Here is a 22,592-nt window from a genome sequence, read left to right on the forward strand (position 1 = left end):
AATATATCGTGTCCCGGGTTCAATGTGCCCCTCCAACAAAACAACTGGCCCCAGTCTGGCCCCCCCCGTTAAAATTGGTCTAGAACCGCCCCTGCTCAGGTAGATTGGGGTTTACACCCTCAGGCTGGAGGGGTTTACACCCTCAGGGCGGATGGATTTCACAGCCTCAGGGTCCAGCGTACAGATCCTTAGCAGTGCTGCATGACCCTGCAGAACCTGAGGCTGCACTTCCAGGACCGCACAAACGTACCCTCACCCAAACCGTAACCTAACCCAGTCTAACCCTATACTTAACCATCTCCAACCTAATACCTACCCTTAACTATCTCAAACATAGAACCTACACTTAAAAATCTCTAGCCTAATACCTTAATATAACTATCCAACCAGTTAACGTAAGAGATGTATTAATGTAGACCTTTAACAAACTTTGCCACATCATCCTGGGATTGTTTCATGAATCGGACCGGAAAGTGGGGGTCATCAAACCATCCTGAGAGCAGCCCACCACTAGTCTGAATAAAGGGTCAGCAAACTGACCTGAGAGCAGCCCATGCACCACTAGTCTGAATAAAGGAAAAATATGAAATCAACCAAGGATCAGAGGGGACAAGAATCAGTCCCGACTGTGCTGTCTCGGCTATCGCAGGACTGCATTTAATGTAGCTGGCCATATAATGAAAGAGTAGTGCAATAAAAGCTGCTTGTTAAATACAAATGTAGATTTAATTATTAATAATGTTGATAGCCAAAACTAGACTAAAAGTAACACCAACAACTCAAAGTAGCCAATTATACAAAAATATGGGTTCCATAACGATGTAAATCAATGTAATATATTTACAATAATTATATATGGAAGTATAAATGTGTGATAGATACACATATTGATTAATATTCTAATGCTCAGATACTTCTTTAGATGCTTCTCCGATCCCACGTTATAAATTCACAATAATTCCCAAGACATGGAAATTGTCAATATTTAATTAGCATTTATTGGCAACAACAACACAGCCAGTTGGCGTTCTGTTGGACTAGCATCACCACTGCTGTCAAGTAGAAAAAAAATACCAGGCTAACCCAGAGAAATAGCCCTATGACCATCGTTTTGAAAGAGGAAAACCAAACTACGTTGAAATACTATGCGTTAGTAACTCAAAGAATTAGTTCCTTACCGGTTGAGTGAAAACTGTTAAACTTGATTAAGTTCTCAATTTTTTCTGCACTAAATACTTTACAATCCAGCATTTATATATTCTTTATGATTTCCTAATGAGAAAAAAAATAACAGTGCCAATGTACAACAAAGGTAATATCAGAACTGGATTTTTCTTTTACATTTTTCCATTCAAGACATACCGAAATATTTAATATTATCACAAATCTTGCAGCATAAACCTAGTAATGTTAGATATGAACGTTCTGAGAATTAAACATTCTTAGCTTAAGTGCAATATTGAGACGGAGTAAAATCATTTTTGCAACTGTCTGCCAAAGCAACACACAGAATGCAGGTTTCATCTCACGCTCACCACTTTTATGCCATTCACTTCAGTATTAGTAATATGTGAGATTGTTGTGTTCTTCGACAGCAAAACAACAGAGCGATAACATGCTGAGAAGGCCCAAACACAGATATATACCTATACATATATATTTGTTTAACACAATGCTCCCGCCATTCTTCCTCTTCTCTTTCTTAAGTCTTCGGGAGAAAACAGAAAAAGAAAAACAGAGAAGAAGCTACGGTTTGATCGAAAAACATTCTCAGAAGAACAAGATGGAGACGAGGCGACTGGTCTGGAGAAGAGCTGGAGGGAGGTCATAAACAAAAGAAAAACAAAAAGGAGTACATCAGTTAGTCAATGTCCATCGGGGGGACCTTGGCGCTGTCCGTGGGTTCCTGCTCAGCGTCCACGGTGGCGGGTGTCCCCTCCCCGGCCTCCTCTGCCTCGGGCTGGCCGTTGACCGGGCCGTTGGCCGTCTGCTCCTCCTTGGGGAGCTCCACCTTGGGCTTGGGTTTGGACACCACGGGGTTACAGGATGTGTACAGCTCCTGGAGACGAGGAAAGCAGAGTGCGAAGAAAGTTTAGCATTTCTGACACTTGTGGTACTTTTCCACCGACGCTAACGATAGTGGCGCTTGGTTGATTAAGCCCGGTTAGAACTAACGCCAACTTCCACTTGAGGCTAAAGCCGTTCCATCAACGCTGTTCAGCAGCGCCTTGCTCAGGTTAGTCCAAGACAATTGTATGAATGAATTTAATGAATTTATTATTGACCGTAGCTTTGTAATCAGGGCGATAGTCTCGAGGTAACGTGTCGGACTTGCTCACGGTCGTCCGGGGTTCAATCCCCACCTAATTAGTCATTTAGGAAGGATTTCTAGAGAAATCAAACAACTTTTCATGCCTTTCATTTTCCATTTCCTTGAATATTCTAAATTGACCAAGCATAGTATTTATCTCAACAGAGGTGGTCTCGGCTGCCTGCCGAGAAACTATCCTGAATGGAATTTATGTGGCTGACAATTTCCCATGCAGCACTGTCTTTGTCATTGTGACAAAGGCTTCACTATCAGTAACATTATCATTAACTTTACCAGGGTTTTTTGCAAGTTAGATTTGGGTTCTAGGGATATTTGAAGACATATTTATTCTATAAAAATTAATTTGTTTGGCCTAATTTCTCTGATATAAAAGGTAATTACAAAAATAAGCCAACGCCAAGAATTCAACAACGCACTCAGGACGCGAACTCGGGTAGCCCGTTTCAAAGGGCAGATGCTAGACCACTCATCCAACTGTTGGTTCCCTGATTTGATATAATACATATACGTATTTGTCTGAAAATGTTTAAGAAAATAACCTGGATAATAGATATCAATTCATTTAATTATTTTATCTGCATCATTTAATCTTAGACCCTTAGTGAAAATATAGGCTGTTTGTACTTCATAATATGTACATTTATGACAAAATCGTGAGGACTAGGCTTGGCAGAACATTCTGATGGTACACTTGTTTCCGACAGATGGACTTCTCTGAAGCAACGATCAAGTAAGCCCGACAGTTAGCCTGGTACCGACCAGGTTAGCTTGGTCGGATAAATGGCCACTTAGCATAGATTCCCTCAAGTCACGTTAATGGAACGCAACTCTAGCTGAAAGTAGCAAGGGTAAGCGAAATAAGCCCGGCTTTGCCTTTAGCTTGGTTGATGGAATACCCCTCAACTCAACTCGCTATGAATAAGCGTGGCACGACTTGGTTTACTTACAGGCACGTCGTGTTTCCACCTAGAATAAATTACCTCTTCAACGTGGGCGGGTCGGCAATAGACACATGAGCAAAACTGCAGTGACGTACTTATCCACACGACACAAAGGCTTGGCTTGAGTTTCCTTCCTTGTTGATCAATAATCAATCACTATTGTTGACTAAACACTGATGCTGGTATTTAAAGATGCCGGGTGTCAGGCTTGGACATCGCTGACGGGGGGGGGGGGGGTAGAGAACAATTGTTGACGGGGGGGGGGGGGCCGTGTGCGACTCCTAACACAATGGGCTGGTGGATAATTCAAAATATATATATATATCTTTTTTTTTAATTGCCATGGGCCCCCCCTCTGCCTTGGGCCCCCCCACGACTGCCTCACTTTCCCCCGCAGTCCGTCGGCCCTGCATCCAGGACACCTAAAGTAATATTGCTACAATATGTTGTGTATTTTACACACAACTTTGCTCATTATAAAAGTCATAACAGTAACACAACGACGTTGTGTCGGCTTAGCTCAGGAGGTAGAGCAGTTGTCTTGTAACTGAAAGGTTGCTCCCCAGCTCCTCCTAGCTGAGTGTTGATGTGTCCCTGAGCAAGACACTTAACCCTAACCGCTCCTGACGAGCTGGCTGTCGCCTTGCATGGTTGACTCTGCCGTCGGTGTGTCAATGTGTGTATTAACCGATGTAAGTCACTTTGGATAAAAGCGTCTGCTGAATGCCCTAATTGTAATTGAACTAAAAACATATCACATTTTCTTAGTTCATAACCATGAGTATAACAAGCCTCCCTCTTTTCTAAAACTCTCAAATCGAAAACATCTTTAATCTCAGCGTTGGAATTCCAGCTAAAACAGTAGATTCAATGTCTCTTTAAGTTGACAAGCTCACCTTATCCCCTGCATAAATGCATGTTGCTCACAGTGAGTGCGTTCTCCACACTGCCTGGAAGTGGAGCTAGCAGTTTACGTGAGCAAACGAGCGGCACAAGACTGTCTGTCAGCAGCAGCAGAGTTTAGCAGACAGAGGGGAAAGTCATGACCCGCCCTACTCTGCCACTCATTGGCTAGTAATCGAAGTCATGACCCGCCCTACTCTGCCACTCATTGGCTAGTAGTCGAAGTCATGACCCGCCCTACTCTGCCACTCATTGGCTAGTAATCGAAGTCATGACCCGCCCTACTCTGCCACTCATTGGCTAGTAATCGAAGTCATGACCCGCCCTACTCTGCCACTCATTGGCTAGTAGTCGAAGTCATGACCCGCCCTACTCTGCCACTCATTGGCTAGTAGTCGAAGTCATGACCCGCCCTACTCTGCCACTCATTGGCTAGTAGTCGAAGTCATGACCCGCCCTACTCTGCCACTCATTGGCTAGTAGTCGAAGTCATGACCCGCCCTACTCTGCCACTCATTGGCTAGTAGTCGAAGTCATGACCCGCCCTACTCTGCCACTCATTGGCTAGTAGTCGAAGGGAGGGAGGAAGGACAGCGCGCTTGGTTGCCATTGGCCTGCTTGCACTGTTAGTGGCGTATGGTGGCATAAGTATGTGAGACTCAAGTTGTTTCAGGGGGTTAATATGTGAATAAAATTGATACAAAGCCACCAGTGGCAGCATGTTGCCCCAGCTGGTGGGCAGCATGTCTGTGACTACAAGGGCAGAAGGAAAGGATGCAAAGCCCATTATTCAAATCAGGCCTACTCTTGATTTGTGAAAACTAAATGAAAAATTCTGGGCCCATCATTGCACTCAATGACTGAAGCTATTGGTTGTAATTTGGCTATGTTTATTTTCAGCTACAATTGTTTTAATAAAAATGAAGACGCAAGACCAAAAAGTGATACCATTTAAAATGCATGTTAATGGATGCTTCAGAATGTTTTTGTGTGTTGGTGTTAAGCCAGTTAAGTCATGGTGTTAAGCCAATTAAGATTGAGGGGATTGTCAATCCTCCTCGCTGTTTGTGTTGCAAAGATATTGGTGACCTGATCATACCAAACGGGATATTCTTTAAGTGATTTCAGAATAACGGCGGGTGTAGCTCCACGTTTTCGTCACCCTTTCAGATGGCTTGGTAACCCAACGGAGGTGTGTCAAAAAATAGGTAGGCTCAGCGCGTTTATTTAAGGACCGTGCCCAACTTTTGGCGGTGAAAACGGCAATATAAGCGAACCGAACCGCAACGTTCGGTGGAAACGGATATATAGGCGGACAGAGCCGCACTGTGCCTCAACGAACAGTAGCGCACCGGTCGGTGGAAACGAAGCATACGACTGAGCGGGTTCCTTGGTTCTCATAGCCTAGACTTGAGGGATAACCCCTCCCTCCGGGCTGCTCCACAGCAACGGCTCCTGCTTATTGGTTCATAGCGCAGCCGGGAAAATGAGTCAATGGAGGCTGAGGGAGGAACGTCCTCAAGCAGTCATTTTCGATAGGCGATAGGGGGTGCCAAGGTCCCTTGACCCAGGGAAACAAACATTTCATATACAAAAGCATTAGTTTGGGCACTCTAAATCTTTTTATTCTCAACAATGTTAAGGAGGATCTTCCTCCCTCTCTTCACTGGAGCAGCCTCCACTTCCTCGAAGTCATGGCCCGCACTTCTCTGCCTCCCATTGGTCTACTCTTCTGCCAACACCCCCCCCCCCCCCCCCCCCCTCCCACACAATACATGTTTTTTTTGCAGATCTACAGAATTCAAGCGGACGAATATAGCCCCTGAGATTTACTCTCATCTCATCTAACTAGCTATCAAATTCCGGCATGGATGTGTTGCTGCTGCTGCTCACCTTGGTTCTGGCCTGGACCTCGAAGACTCGGACGGCGGGCTCCTTGGTCGGGTCCTGCTTGCTCTGCTGGTTCATCTTGTCGCTCATCCAGGCCATGGCGTCGCCCACCTGCTTCTCCACCCGCGTCATCTCCAGCTCGTCCAGGTGCGCGTACTGCTCGTCCTGGACAGACACACACACACACACACACACACACACACACACACACACACACACACACACACACACACACACACACACACACACACACACACACACACACACACACACACACACACACACACACACACTATTTAGACCAATTGATAAAAGTGTTATGAGAGAATATTGAGCAACAGTACCGAATAATAACTCTCCCTGATATACCTGAGACAAAATGGAAAATTAGGGGGCCCGCTTGGACAAAGTGTCCAGTTTGTTATCTTATCGCAGAGCTGCACCAGGCTTTGAGGGTGGCAGGGTGCTCCGCCGACAACCACAGAGCACTAATAATATATTAAGCTTTTGGTCTACTTCATGCAGCAAGAAGCATTTCCTATTAGCCTTCAAATATTATGTAGTATCTATGCAGCATGTTCCTTTTCCCAACATAACCCCTAATCCACATGAATAAATTAACAGAAAAGGCATTTTGTTTGCTTACAGAACCAGCAAATAAGTCCACTGCCTGGTTCACCACTTATGCCGCTTTTCCACCGCACATGTAGCTCGACACGACACGACACGACTCGACACGACACGACTCGACACGACACGACACGACTCGACTCGACACGGTAGCAGCACGGGTCCTTTTCCACCGCAGATAGTACCTCCTGGACGTGGGCGGGGTCGGCTGCGCGAAAGGGCCGTGACGTATTTTTGTACGCGACGCAAACAACAAATACGCAACCCACACATGGACAGAACCCACATAACAACAATGGAGGACATCGATAACATTACTATTATTAGCTGGCATGTTGAAGAAGTTGGAGAAGTGGAATATATGTTGGCTGCGGCGCTGCTATGGCTGTTACCAGCATGGTTGCCATGTCGCTCTCGTGACTTCGTCACACTCTGGCCAATCAGTGGCCGGCCGTCTGCCGACGTCACCTTTTAGCATCGGCTCAGCTCGCTTGGAACCTAGAGCGAGGCGGGACTAGAAAAAGCAGCCACTTCAGGTACCAGATACCATGGTACCGCGGTGGAAACGCAAAAAATGCGAGCTGAGTCGAGTCGTGTCGCGCTGGTACCATGCAGTGGAAAAGCGGCATTAGAATCCCAACCCTTGGACGAGCGCTAACCTTGGCCTTGTATGCGCCGACCAGCTTCATGTACATCTGGATCTGTTTGCCCAGGTCTGCAAAAGCCTTCGGCGCCTCCTCGGCTTCCATGTACCGCTCCATTATGGGCTGGCCGAGTTGCTGGTGACAACGGGGGACAACGGCGTTAGACTCTCGATCTCGTTGGACACAATAGACGCGTGGAGTTATGTGAAAGTACTTTCATATGAACATAATGTGGATGTATATTTATACAGCGCTTCTCTAACCAGTGGCCACTCAAAGCGCATTACGATATTGCCTAACATTCATCCATTCATGCACACGTTCACACACACACACAGAGGGTGGAGTCAACAACACGAGGCAACAGCAAGCTCGTCGGGAGCAGTCGGGTGAGGTGTCTGCCGACCGAGCTAGCAACCTGCCGGTTACCCGTCAACCTGCTCTACCTCCTGAGCCAAACGCCGCCCTCGGTAGTACTAGATCACAACGTGGCCCCATTACACCGCGACAGTGTAAAAGCTACCGTCATTACAGTTAAACACGTAGTGCATGTTTAGTGTTTGCTGCGTGCTCTACCTTCAGCTCAGCCAGTTTATCGATGTAGACCTGCTTCAGCTGGTCTTCGCCGTCCTCGTACAGCCAGTTCTCTGTGGCCTCCAGCTTGGAGGAGAAGGAATCCCGGTCCTGGGGTTACAGGGAAACATTAACCATTAACAATAAGAGTTGAAATAATAAGAAATCAAAAAATCCTTCAAAAGGTATGTATAGTTTAAAATCTACAAAATAACATTAAAGTGTCCTGATTACCGGAGATTCTGACCGTAATGTTAAGTCTACACATCAGGTAAACTATACTTTATTAATCCGAGATGCGGCATTTGGTCAAATGCAGAAGTACTGGACAGAATCCTTAGACAGAGAAAATATTATATCATAAGGAATAGGAATTATCCTTTGCTTCGTATTCGGGAATTGGCACAGAATCCGAATACTTTGGCACCAATTTGACATTTTTGGTCCAGTGGGGGAGTCAACGAGACCCAGTGGTGTATGAAACACTAAAGTATCAAGTACCTAGTGTTCAGAGTTTGAAATTGGTTTTGCAGAGATGTGTGCGTGTGTAATAAGGGGGCATTTCTAACATCCAGGCATGTAACCCTATTGTAGTAGTAACCCCAAATGTAATTATGATCCCTAAAAAAAAGCATGACATGGGATCTTTACTAGAAGCGACGCAGGGTCGGGACTCACCGCCGGGCTGACGAACTTCTCCAGGCGGCCGTGCAGCTTGTCCCTCATCTCGTACACGTACTCCTCCACATTGTTCTTGGCGTCGTTGCGCTCCTTCTCCAGCTTGTCCTGCATGATCATGTTCCCCTGAGAGACACACGCCACACGCCATTGGAGACACACATGAGAAGCCCAGTGTTTATTAGCTGACCAAGATATCCTTAATAAAACACGATTAAATGATCAGTAGACAATAGGCCTAGCTGCGAGCAATACACTGGAATAAGTTATTTTGCAGAACCTCTATGAATAAGTAGTATTATCTATTTATTTATCGTTTATTTGAACCATATAAATAAATCTACCATACTCATTTCATTAATAATGTACAATGAATGAATAATGTAGTTATAACTATTTACGTCATAATTAGCAACTTGTGAATGCTTTATTAATAAAGGTATAATAAAGTGTTCATCTATTTATTTCTACAACTCAGTACAGCCATGGCAGGTTAATTCAACATATGCCTGGACTACTGACAAACATGGTGAATGTTCCTCATAATCGAATTACGCCGTCAGAAATAAAGCAACTGCAAAGGCTGTTTAACTAGCTCTAGCTATCTATAAATAAACATTTATGTATTTTTTAAAAACAAGTGTGGTCGCGCATCAAAATGATGTAATTAGCCAGAAGGAGGCAGTCTTTCAACTTCTCTAAGCCTGATGCTAAACCAGCTTCTTGTAGCCATTTGTTTACATTTTCTACTTGACATGCAAGCAAACTGGTGCCAGTGCAGACACCCTCATGGATCAAGATATGGTGTGTGATCTCACACTCATACATACAAACAGACACAAAAATAGGGCAGTGATTAAAAACAAAATCAAGTCACGGCTTGAGCAACAAAGCCAATTCAGAAGCACTGTTCAGGAGAATGGTTTGGGCTTTGTGCAAAAAAAACTAAAAACACTTAAAGTAATTTATAGTTGTTTTTGCCAAAATAACACCAGGGTACCTAGGGAACATGGAGCTTGTGCATTACCTCATTCTCCACAAACAGATTGAGCGTTTCATTGGACAACTGCCACTCCGGCTTGTGCTCGATGGGCAGCTCCACAGTCTTTGTCTTCACTTTGGGCTTCTTGGCCTGTGAAGGCTGCTCCGCCTTCTTCTCCTGCTTGCTCTCCTCCGTCGACGCCTGAGGGTGCGGAAGAGACATGTGACCTATGACGATCCTGGGGCATATCAGTGCTACACACACACAAACACACTATAGAGCAGATAGGAGCATTTCGACTGACCATGAAGAACTCAACACGCCCAATAATTCGTTTCTGCGTTCAAACCATTTGCTGAGGTGGCCTACCCTTACTTCCTTTGGAAATATTTGGACATTTTTATTATCATAATATCCAAATCCAAAATATCAATCATTAAGAGTGATTCTTAGTATTTTAGTCATTGCCTTATTATCGAAACTATTTGACAAATACATATTGTGAATGAAGCACAATTGTGGGCGAGTGTGAAAAAAAAAAAAAGTGCTGTTATGTTATTCAAGTGAGCTTCACTGGCTGTGAGTCAAAGAGATATAAAACCACTTCGGCTCAACGGAATATATGCTCAGAGACGTTCTCGCTTGAAGCACTGAGACAAAGAGTTCATGCCTTCCGCACACTATTTTGAAACCCAATATAAAAATGTACACTTTATTTTTAAAAGCATTAAGACACCATGATTACTGACGCAGGGCAGGAATGTCTAAACACTGAACAGGTGTGAGTTGTCTCTTAAAAAACAAAAGCCTCAGAAAACCACATGGGAATGTGAGGTCCGACAACCAGACACAGAACCAACAATAAAGAAACCGCTTTGGTATAGATCCGCCTCGTGAGCTATACGCGATGATTGTTGTTTGAATGAATGTTGTCTGGTGTCATTCTACAGTAGTACTTCTCTACGGATCATCACATTCCTATGAATTAAAACCCTAAGGTCTTATACTATGCGGAGCCCGGCGGACCTGGTTCTGTCCGGTCCCGTCCGTCATGTCGCCCCCCTCCGGCGTGGCGTCTCCGGCAACGTCACCTGCAGCCTTCTGCTCCTCCTGGTCCACCTGCATTTTGTTCTGAAAACATCCACCGTTATGTTATGGATCGCGTATACTGGGATGGCACACCACCATGATAACATTATGCTGTCAGTTGAAGCTAGAGCTGCTGCCCCCACGACCCCACCCCGGATAATCGGTTCTGAAGATGAGGATTGAGGCTTATTCATCCAGCTCTGGCTGTGCTGGTCGTTAATTAGATGACCGGCCTTTTCACAGAAGAGTCATGGTAGGACAGGTGGCGCCCGTTCCACACATTACTAGTGTATTACTTTGATGTGCTTTGGAGCACGGCCAGTAGCCTAATCCTCGCTCATTTGGTCTACTAGCCGTACCCTGGTGCATCAAAGGAGAAGACCCATAATGAGTGTTATGAGGACACCGTGTTTGTCCAATGACGGTGCTTGTGTGAAAAGGGTGCACATCAAAGAAACAGTAGGATGTCAAGTAGCACGTCTGATCCAGTCACAGTAACACTCAACACTTAGAGTGTTGTAAAGCTTATAAGTACACCTTACTAGTCACATTTTTAGGAAGGTGTGTCTTTCTCAATATTTATTTAGTCAGACCTTTGACTAAATAAATAGTCCCCCCCCCCACACACACACACACGCACAAACACGTATTTGTCATTCTGTTGTCAAAGGTCAATAATGGTCTGGGAAAACAAATCAATATAAATATATATAATTATAGTCCAATATCAACAATGTGCAGAGATGGACAATGCTTTCAGGAAAGCTAAATAAATTAAACATGAGGCGAGTTCTACTGTGGCACCACCTTGTCGTTGTGGTCCGTGTCCATGGGCTCCTCCCCCTCCGTCGGTTTGAGCAGCTCCACCAGAGAGGCGCTGGACACGCTGAACACCCCGTGCACGTTGACGCGCACCTTGACCTTGACCTTGGAGCAGTCGCCCGACGCCTGCGGGACCACCTTCTGCACCACGAAGTGGCCTGCAACCGGGCAGAGGAGCGCATGCATTCACCTTACTGAAAGTCCCTTCTTTGTGAAGGTTTAATCCAGTAAGAAAGGAAGGCATGGGAGAGAGAGAGGGGAGGACATGCAGCTAAAGATCAGGGGCTGGAATCGAACTCCGGTCACTGTAATATTTTTTTTTATTTTTTATAATTGACAATAAATGAATAATCGCGCAAGACATAGTGTCGCAGAACTAATTACATCACATTTGAAATATGTTGGGTAGCCGCAACAAAGGTTCATGTATGGGAACGAACTCAGAGGGGAACTAAATGAATGGGCTTAGCCAAAACACTGAGCCGCTTTCCAAGAAGTCCCTCAGTCGGAGACGCCTTATGGTGGTGGTGGTGGGGGGGGGGGGGGAGGCCCACCGACGTTGTGTTCGGTGGTTGGGTACCTATGATGGTGGGGTGAGGGGTGAGGCCCACCCTTAACCGCAGTGAACGCGTGTCCACGCTGTGTGCCGGTGGTTGGGTGTCTATTGTGGTGGTGGTGTGAGGCCAAACCCACACCCTACAGCCCTGTGAGTGTTGATTATTGTAGTTGGGTACCTATGGTGGCGTTGGGGTGAGGCAGGCCCTTGGGGTCACTGTAGTAGGCCTCCAGAGGGAAGGCCTCTTTCCGGTAGAACGTCAACACCTTAGAGAAGGGGGCGGCGTGGTTCTTGGTGAACACCTCGCAGTCACTGCGGACAGACAACATGAACCACAACAATGCAATCATCCATCGAGCACAAAGTACACCAGTGATCATCAGGATCCTGTTTAGAGGGAAGGATAGATCGGTAGTTTCAGAGGAGCTTCAGATTCAAAACTAAATCATAGTACCAGTTTGCTAAATAAATCATTGATGAAATTCACAAACAGGCTTCATTGATCCACCATGTACAATCTGTCAAGCAGGGCCATCCCTGAGATCAACTAAGGGCAAGGAAAGGGAGGATGGGGGGTTCCTACCCCAGACCCTCCTCTACTGCAGAGCTCCACTTCAGAGAGATGGGGAAGGGCACCACGTCGCTGATGCAGAACTCCCGGACCTTGAACGCCGGGGACAGGATGGCACACTGGACACATACAGAACACAGAAGAAGAAGAAAGGGGAGAAGGGGAGGCACAGACCTTTAGTTGTCATTTGTTGATGGACGCAACTACAATACTGCATTGAGGGTATGATTAAGTGTGAGGGCTTGGCGTGAATTTGTTATTGCTGAAGACCATGGGAGGTTTGGACCACATCACTTATGGATCAAAACATCCCATAAACTGTACTGTTGCAACATGAGCGTGACAGAAAGCAGCAGACAGACTGATACATTTCTCAATGTGCCATGTGGGAGACGTCCGAACACAACTGGCAGCGAGTGGGCCAATATTTGTCTTAGGCAAACAGCGCTCACCTTCCAACAGTCTGCATGCATTATAAAAAGGCTCTGTATCTAGCTAGCCCACTGAATTTGAGGTGGCTTCTGATTGAAGTACCCTTCGGAACAGGTTACCTGGTACACTCAAGTCCTTCAAAAACATAGCCAGTTTTTAACAGGCTTTGAAACACGGCTTAGACGCCAATCCAAGGCATGTCTTAATGATAATTATTATGTGTGTGACTTGTTTGTAATTATTCGAACGGTTGATGTGTGATTTGCTGCTACTTGCCCTCTTCTCCTACCCCACAGGGACCAAAATGGAAATAAGCCTTTGGGATTTATTGTGTCATCTCTGAATATTTAAGTATTTTAATGTATGACACAAAGTACTGTTTCATGTATTGTATAAAAAATCCAATCAATTAATTCCGGGTCTGTGCTGTGCTCATGTGCAGACCCACCTGAAGAGCACATCCCCTGGCCACAGCCTCGTCTGCGTTGAGCGTGGTGCTCAGCTCTTTGCCAAAGAACTTGCTGATGCGCTCTTTAATGGCCGGCATTCTGGATGCACCGCCTACAATCTCCACTGCATAGATGTCTTCCTTCTTGAGCTCTGCACACAGGAAACAAAACAATGACGAGCCAAGGGTGAAGAACATTGCTACGAAAAAGTGCTGCAGGCAAGTTTCGGGAGATGTTAAGAGAGAGCGAAAAGTTTCTCCGCCATTGAGAAGTATTGCATTTCACACGCCTGTGATTGACATGCAAGATGAATTCTCCAAAGCAATAAGGTTAGAGAAAAGCTGAAGTAAAAATCTCAAAGGGGCTAATACAGAGCTAGGCGCAGTCAACCTCCAACAGATATGCTCACGGCTCATTTACTTTATTAATAGGTGACGGATGGCTAAGCAATTTCTAACGCTCAAATGATAGCCCTTAAATGATACCAACATAATTTTTAATTGTCAGAACATTTACAAGTTACAATGTGGGCGGCAGTAGCTCAGCAGGCAGAGCGGGTCGACTGTGCTAACTGGAAGGTTGCTGGTTCGATCCCCGGCTCCTCCTATCCGAGTGTCGAGGTGTCCCTGAGCAAGCACCTGACGAGCTGGTGGTCGGATGACTCCGCCGTCGGTGTGTGAATGTGGGAATGTGTGAATGCATGGTTGTAAGTCGCTTTGGATAAAAGCGTCAGCCAAACCCCCTAAATGTAACAATGTTTTTATCGACCGCCACACTGCATTGTAAAGTCAAGTACGGCACCATCTCTGGGGGGGGGGACACAGCACGCGGTGGGCATCGCATGAAACTAATTCCACTCAATTAGAAACAGCATTGCACAGGCATGTTAGATCTATGGAGATTTCAGGCCACATTCAGCTGTAAATGCGCTTTGCTAGCAAAATTCTGAGCTCATACATAGTCATTCATGTTACGACCCTCTCTCGGTCTGTCTACTGGTTCTCCGGTATGCCTATCTGTACAGTCGGTGGTTGGAGCTGACCGGCTTGTACAGTTCCACTTATCCCTATACTACACTCAGAACTGATTATACAGACAAAATGTTATATTCCTTTATTATAATCACTTCATCCTTCAATCATGTGTGGACTTCCTGTTGCGCTGAGAGTTTGGTTGTCACGTTAAAAAACATAATCTCTTAGAGAGTTCCTCCCTGATCCAACATTACGTGACGGCATTATTCATTGAAATCGCTCAGCATTGCGGATCATAGACATGAAAGGGCATGCAAAGACGCCCTGAGGAATGGGCACGTTCATGGGATCAGACTTGTGCCTACTCGCGTGTGTTTGTGTGAGAGGGAGACATTAGGGATAGCACAGTGTCTTGTCAACTCACTGGCTTGTTCCAGGACGCTTTGCAAGGGAGCTTCCACTCTGGACAGCAGCCCTGCACTCATCTCTTCAAACTGAGCCCTAGAGGCAAGAGGAAGGAACATGGTCATTAAGATGGTCATAAACATAAACACACACACACACACACACACACACACACTTTGGCTTTCATATAAAAATGTACAAAATACACAAGGACTTTTTATTGGCACTAAATGAATGCCAGAGCCTAGAGAAATATGTGACAGCTAGAGTCTGACGCTATTAAACAAAACCCCAAAATATCAAAAGAAAAATGTAATGGAATAGAAAGCATTTCTGCAATAACTATATACAACGACAAATCGATGCATTGACCAATCAAAGACAAAGAAGCCCCCCAAAAGGTGGCTGGTGGGTAGCTGCGCGCCTACCTGTTCATCTTGCCGGTGACGTCGACGTCGTTCATGAAGCACTCGATGTTGAGCGGCAGGTCCGAGCAGTTGGCGCTCATCAGCCTCTTCAGCTTCTCACACTCCTGGTAGAGGCGCACCAGCGCGCGGGGCTTGGTGCGCGGGTCCAGCTTGTACTTCTGGCCGAACACCTCGCAGAAGTGGCTCACCAGCACCTCGTCAAACTCCTTGCCGCCGAGCGCAGAGTCGAACGCCGTCGCCAGGATCTGATCGTAGAGCGGCGGGGAGAGTTGAGTGTAGGCTCTTCGGATGAGGAGTTACCATATGGTGACGGCAATTGCCATTTTATTATGCTTATACATACATACGTAAATTATTTATTGATTAAATCCTAATGATTTCGCCAGCCCTTGATTGACGTTACAAACTAGTTGCCATTCCCTGAAAACAAGGCACTTAAATCACCTCTTACTGGGTCCCGGTATTTCTCATATCGCAGTACACTTCCTAAAGTAGAAAACTATAATTTTTCAAACACGCCGTGTGTCTACTTCCTCGGATATCGCCACCAGAGGCTACGGCTTCAGAATCCCAAATGACTAACTTTGTCAACTTAGCAGACCAAAGTAAGCCATCACGGAGTTAGTCTTCAGCACTGGGCGTACCTTGAGCTTCCCCTTGTTGAAGGCACACACGGACACCTGGAAGTTGGAGTGTCCCAGGTCCACGAACACCACATTGCGGGGCTTCTCCTCGGGGGCCGGCAGGTCCTGCTTGTAGATGCCGTAGGCTAGAGTGACTGCCGGGGGAGGAAGGAACAGCGTTAACGCTGCTAATGCAAGAAGTGTTGACCACTTCAGCCCATCGGTAGGCTAAACCAACAGACCAACACGGCGTGGGGTTTGTTCTTTTGACTAAGGCCCCGTCCACACGGAGCCGGCGGATCCGGTGGCCCGAAACCATGGGTCCCAGGGGGGTTTCAAATATATCCGGACCTATGCGGTTTCGTGTTAGGATTCGTGCGGACGTCTGAAACGCAAACGACGACGTCATTGCCCCCCCCCACCACCAGCTGGGCGACTCAAGAGTTATGTTGAATCATTTTTTTTTTTTATGTATTCTTTTTGTAGTTTTAAAAAAAAAAAAAAAGAAAAAAAAAATCAATTGAATTACTAACTGTACATTAAACTGTAACAAAGTATTTCTGTTCAATTTAAATGGTTGAATCAGCTTTAATGCACGCAGGCTTGATGCGCTCCACTTTTTTCGTTAGAGAACCAGCGCCTTAAATATTTACTACAGCGTTCCTCCAGCTCGATGCGGTTTCGGAACAACTCTACATATCACACTCACTGACACATTGCAGCTGGTTCATGCCCTGGCCTGCCGTTTACCTGCCGTGGTCTCGTTCATCAGACGTAGACAGTTGAGGCCTGCGATCTGAGCCGCGTCCATGACAGACCTCCTCTCAATGTCCGTGAAGAAGCTCGGAACCTGGGAGGAACGCCAAAGCACAACGTTTACAACACATCACAACGCGTTGCTTTCAGTGTGGATCATAGTGTTCGAGAAATTAGATGATAAATTAAAGAATGAAATGTGCAAATGTGTTTATTTTAGATTCTCCAATTGGCCCCATTGCAGTGTGTCTGGACAATATTACCGCACAAGTTACTGAGAATGCCAAAACAAAAGACATGGTCATCCAAGAGAACAAGCTAAGTTTAGCTTATGACATAAGAGATGTTAACACATTATGTCTGAAGCGCCTCCAGGGCCGAGTAGGGGTTTAGAAGCACACGCAGTCTATCCAAAAAGCCTAAATTGTAGACTTATTTTATAATGTTTTACAGATACAACAAGTGCTTCATGACAAACAAATGCAAATCCGAGATTAAAATGCTGTCACTACATATATTAACACAATATCACTCCATCAACTCGTTAGAAGCTTGAGAGGCCAGGGAGGGGATTGGCTGAGAGGTGGCAGGTGTCTACTGGTAGGGAAGGTGATTGGCAAAGTGGTGGCAGGTAACTTCTGGGAGGGAAGATGATTGGCTGAGAGGCATCGACTGGGAGGGAGGTGATCGGCTGAGAGGTGTCGACTGGGATGGAGGTGATTGGATGAAAGGTGCAGGTGTCTGGAAAATGCTTACAGAGATCACGCAATCATTCACAGGCTTCTTCAGCGCATTTTCCGCGGTCTCCTTCAGCTTGGTCAGAAGCATGGCGCTGATCTGCTCAATGCTGAAGACCTTCTCCTCCTCCATGTACATCACCTGCATTTGGCCACATATCAAACAAAGGCTTCCACACACACAATAATGATAATAATAGAAAAATGGTGCAGAAGGTAATCTAAATGTTTATGTCCAAGCATCAACCATATCATGGCGAAGAGAAAAGTTACCCATTTCACTATGCTTTATTCTCCTAGAATTTGGAATAAATTAACATGGAATATTAGATGGGTTTCAAAAATGTAAAAATGTAATCGACTCTCAGCTTCATATGCTGAATGTGGGCAATGTTTAACATAATTATTCATAAATGTCAAGCATTAAATGATAAGTTAATAAATATATATAATGTAATACATTTATTCCGAGATCTCTTCAAGAGATTGGGAAAATTGCAACACACAAGAAGTAGGATGGAGCCCATGGGAGCTTCCATTATGGTTTCCGGCTTCAGTCTGTTGCTATAATGGAGTAATTAGGGATGCGTACTATTAGGATTTTAAGTCTTATTGATTCTGCTTCTTGATCCGGTACTTTAACGGTACTCTTATTGGTCTTTCAAAAGAAAATAAAAGACAAATTAAGAAGACATTGCTAAGTTTATACGCATTTAATATGTAACCTTTCTTCAGTAGCAACTGGTTAAACAATAAACATAACACCCCATTAAACAATAAATATGGTGGTAAGAGGTTCACGATGGTGCGATAGCAAAGCTGAGTGTTTGATCAAAAATCCAGTTTTTCACGGCGCAGACTTTCTTGGTTCACTGGAGAAGGCGGGGCTGCGCACGGAGTCTAGACCTCTTTAGAATAATTTGCATCGTCTTAATTTTTTTATGAATGAAGACACCCGCATGCAAGAATAATAATAATAATAAGAATAATGTCTGAGTGTAGGCTACAAATGCGATTAACTATTTACGTGTGCAAAAGTGCAAAAAACGCCAACATATTCTTTATTTTGCTGACCTTTCTATATGATCCTGACAAAAGCCTCATAAGAACAGTTCCTCTGTGTCTCTCTCGTAGATCGCACCATCTTTCAACGTCTTTGTTTAATAATACTGCATCACCTTCTCTCTCAAGATCAGCAACTCGCGGATTTCACTTTCTCTCTAGATAGAATTGCTCATGATCATATCGCTGCATTTTCAACATACTTGTCACTCATTATGACAAGAATGGGCCCTGGTGCAGGCAATCACAGATGCGATGAACTATCACATCTCAAAATATATGCCCCCAATCAGTGTTCATTTCGTTAACTAAAAATATGACGTAAAATGTTCGTCAGCTACCTTATTTTCATGACTAAGACGAGATGTTGACGAGCTAAAAATAGATCTTTGATTAAAAACTACGAAGAAATGTACGTTTAGTTTTCTTTGACGAGACGAGACAGGACAACAATTTTAGTGGTGTGCTAGGGCATCTGGACATTCAAAATGCATGATATTTTCCCCCAATTGTACGTCTAGTCTGTCTGTCAAAATGCATCCCCGTCATGAGTTGAATTGGTTGAGGGATGTGCGCAGCTTGAACCCCAGCCAGGTGCTGGTGATGTCCCAATTTCAGAATGACAGCGAGTTAATGACGACAACCACATGATGGCAAGTTCAGCACAAAAAGGGTTTACTTGTACTAATTGTAAGTCGCTTTGGATAAAAGCGTCTGCTAAATGGTCATTTGTCAGCTGTCTATCCTCTATTAAACTGCATTGAAGTGACAGGTTTGTTCCGTGCATTATCCATTTGCATTATTATTGCATTATTATGCGTGCATTATTCCTTTGCACAACGTATTATTCCTTTGCACAACGTATGTATTTTCGATATTTGAAAACGATATCGTCCCATTCAGAGCAAGGAAGATTAGTATGGTAGATCTCGGTTAGCAGGCATGTATCGCGCCTATTTTACAATAATCTCAAACGTTTCATTAACTCACACACCAGACCAACCAACCTCCGCCCAGGCCAGAGCCTTTTTGTTGCGATCACTGAAATGAAAAAGGCTTGGATCGTACAACAACGGGTGCCCAGTTACAGACGCGATTAATTCAGTAGGAACCAAAAAAGTAGGTAGGAACCAAAGTGCCGGTGTTTGGTGTTCCCTGGGATCCACGCAAGGAAGAGCGTCTACATTCCGATTGGCTGTCAGTGTTTTGCCGCTGAAACGCGTCATAGTAATTTGCATATAGTTCAGCCGTCTTCAACTTTATTTGGTCGCTCTGGTCGCTCACCTTATGCCGCTGGTAGCGTTTGACGCTTGTGTCGCTTTGTTCGCTCTTGCCCATAGAAAGTGAATGACTTCCGGTGATTTGGCAGCTCGATTCGCTTTTGGTGTGAACGCACAGTAAGACTAAATCTAAAATAGCTAATAAAAATTAACATTGGCCCCCATTTATACAGTTGGGGAAAAAAGGGTCTTCAAGGTGCTGCAAATGATGGACAATATATTTAGGTATTTTTCGTTTGTTTAGTGAAGTACAGAAAAAAAGATTGAGGTTGAAATCAAATATTTACCATTAGTTTGAAAATAAATTGGGATTTTTTTTTTTTTTTCTGCCAGATCGCCTGGCCCTACTTGTGATTTGACAATGGGGTTCTGAGATGGCTATAATGGCTCAACATAGTGCCTGATTTTACCATTGATGATTCTTACAGGAACAATGCATAGACTTCATTTAAAACAGTTGGGATCTTTGGGATTGGGACTAATTAATGAAATTAATGAAACCAAATTTCAAGGCATCAGCCATCCATCCCACCTTAATGCCAGTAGCTCCAGAGGGCATCTCGGCCAGGTCGTACACCAGGCTGGACTTGACTGACTGGACGTAGGGGTCCGAGATGGCCCGGCCATGGAACCGCTTGAAGCCCTGCACCGTGTTCTTACAGTTGGACACCACCTGGGGGGAACATGGACCACGGGGAGCTGAACACCATCACCAGCAGACCTTTAGAGCGCTATGAGGAGATGTGGGGCTCGTCTGTTACCTCGCTTTTTGCCGCTGCTCCGACGGATCGATTCTTCGGTCTAAATGACACGAACGACCTAAGAGACAGCAAAAAGTATTGAAAGATCATCTAGAAACATTTGGAAAGCTGTTTAGGCAGACAACATTGAGTTAATTCTTACCAAAAACAACAAAATAGTGCCAGCAAATAACATACAAAGGGAATTTGAAATGCAACTATATAGTCTTGTAAACCCAACGTGCTCCCTGGCCTACTATCAGGCAGTCCTTTGGTTACATCACTCTGCTATACCATACAAAGCTGAGAATCACAACAGTATGAAGCATGAGAAGCCGATCATTGTTTTATCACATACTATATTTCAATAATGGTCATCTAAATCTGTGATTGCATATTTGTATTAAATCATAAACGAATTGAATACCCAAAAGAGTTTGAGACTGACCCACATGAGTGACCCACCCACTACCTAAAGCAAAAAGAAACCAAGGCAAAACTTTAAAACAGGATGAACAAGAAGATAGGGTGCCATTAAATCAAGTAAGGCCCCAATAAAATACATTGCTAATGGAATGATATTCCGCCAGACAGTTAATATTAGGGTACCAATTCTGATATGCAACATTTTATCTATTATTACCCTTTATCGTGTAATTGATTTGGGCCTTTTCTCCCCCTCATTACAATTGAAGATTGAGGAGATTGGAGGACGAGTTTCTCCTAAATCCACTAACGTAACACCCCTCGTCAGCCAACATGCTGATGAAGATGATCTGACGAGTTATCCTAAAGTTGAATTGATGCCTTTAGTTACATAAAAGGGCACTTTATTCACCCAACTGAAGATACAAGGATTCGGAAAAATCGTATTTAGAAGGAAATCTAGATAAGGAGACAAGTAGTATATATCAAGTCAGTGTTTTACACATAAAAAAAAAAACAATGGGGAGAAAATTAGCACTATCGCAATCGGCGGGTCAATTCCTAGTAGGCGGCACCTCGCTGTTTTACGCATTTCAATATTGCTACTATAATGCTAGAATATTCCCCCTAATGACCGCCGGTTGACGTCATAGGCAAGGGGGGTGCGCGATGAGGAGCGCGGCTCGTGCCGGTCTGTCGGCGCCCGTTTCCTCGCTCTGGCAACCAATGATGGCCTGACTAACACCGCCCGTCTGGGCAGGGCCGGGGAAACATGCGAGCCACTTCTACTACGTACAGTAATAAAGACCGGGGCTGAGCAAACGAGTTGGGCTGGTTCTTATTTATTGGATCAATTACATTATAGTTCTGCAATGTAAATAACATAAAACAATGGTTAATTACCTTACCACTGATAACAACATAGCCATTTCAATAAACTAGCATCAGTGGATACATTCACGTGCCTCGGACTGCATGCTCTAATGCCCCGGTGTTCGAAGTCATTCAGAAAGGTTTCTGCTGTATTCGTGTCGTTTGATTATAAATCAGTCATTGAGAGGATATACTTACGGTGTACATCGGTCGCTGTACTCGTTAGCAACGGTCTCGATCCCACCAGCTCGGGCAACAGCCACATAACAGCTCTGAAAGCCCAAATCAAACCCCACCACTGACATCTTTCACGCACCAGCAATTTTCTCTATTGTAATATGAAGTTAATAATACAATATAATTTGACTCCTCCGAAAAGTAATGAAGACGCCTTAGAGGTTATTTATAGAGCTGCGTTCAAAGAGGTTAGACCACCTCTATTCATAATCCACAGACAGCTCGCCGGTATAGGGGAGGGCAGGCAGGGCGGAGAGCAGCGTGGTGGTGTTCATAATTCATGCTCCCTGTGTAGTATCGCGATACTACAATATTCTAATCTAGAAAATGGTAGTATCGCGGTACTACACATGGAGCGCAGCATGGGGGTTTTCACAACTCTCGCAGTCTCCCTGTGTAGTATCGCGATATGTTATAGACTAGAACATTCCACAATCGTCAAGGGTTATCTAGAATCTAGATAACTCTGGACTATTATGGAAGGTTCAGGATTGAAGTGATTCATCATCATATTGTTTCAATGAACGAATGAAGCTATTGATAACATGTTTCTGAGTTC

At 44.7% G+C, this 22,592-nt stretch overlaps 1 protein-coding gene across 1 annotated transcript; it reads right to left on the reverse strand.

Annotated features, from left to right (window-relative positions):
* Nucleotides 1-969: 969 nt before the first annotated feature.
* On the reverse strand, nt 970-22,337 carry LOC132461345 (heat shock 70 kDa protein 4-like). Its single transcript, XM_060056417.1, has 19 exons — nt 21,995-22,337; nt 20,519-20,576; nt 20,290-20,430; nt 17,435-17,557; nt 16,673-16,772; nt 15,944-16,077; nt 15,300-15,544; nt 14,891-14,967; nt 13,492-13,643; nt 12,624-12,730; nt 12,219-12,352; nt 11,470-11,642; nt 10,600-10,704; nt 9,619-9,774; nt 8,592-8,717; nt 7,917-8,024; nt 7,356-7,475; nt 6,070-6,231; nt 970-2,059 (listed from the first exon to the last, which is right to left on the reverse strand). Exons 1-19 carry the CDS (start codon nt 22,099-22,101, stop codon nt 1,862-1,864), a joined length of 2,526 nt encoding a protein of 841 aa, XP_059912400.1. The 5' UTR covers nt 22,102-22,337; the 3' UTR covers nt 970-1,861.
* Nucleotides 22,338-22,592: the final 255 nt, after the last annotated feature.

The sequence above is a fragment of the Gadus macrocephalus genome, chromosome 7, assembly GCF_031168955.1.
Source record: "Gadus macrocephalus chromosome 7, ASM3116895v1".
NCBI classification, from domain to species: Eukaryota; Metazoa; Chordata; class Actinopteri; order Gadiformes; family Gadidae; genus Gadus; species Gadus macrocephalus.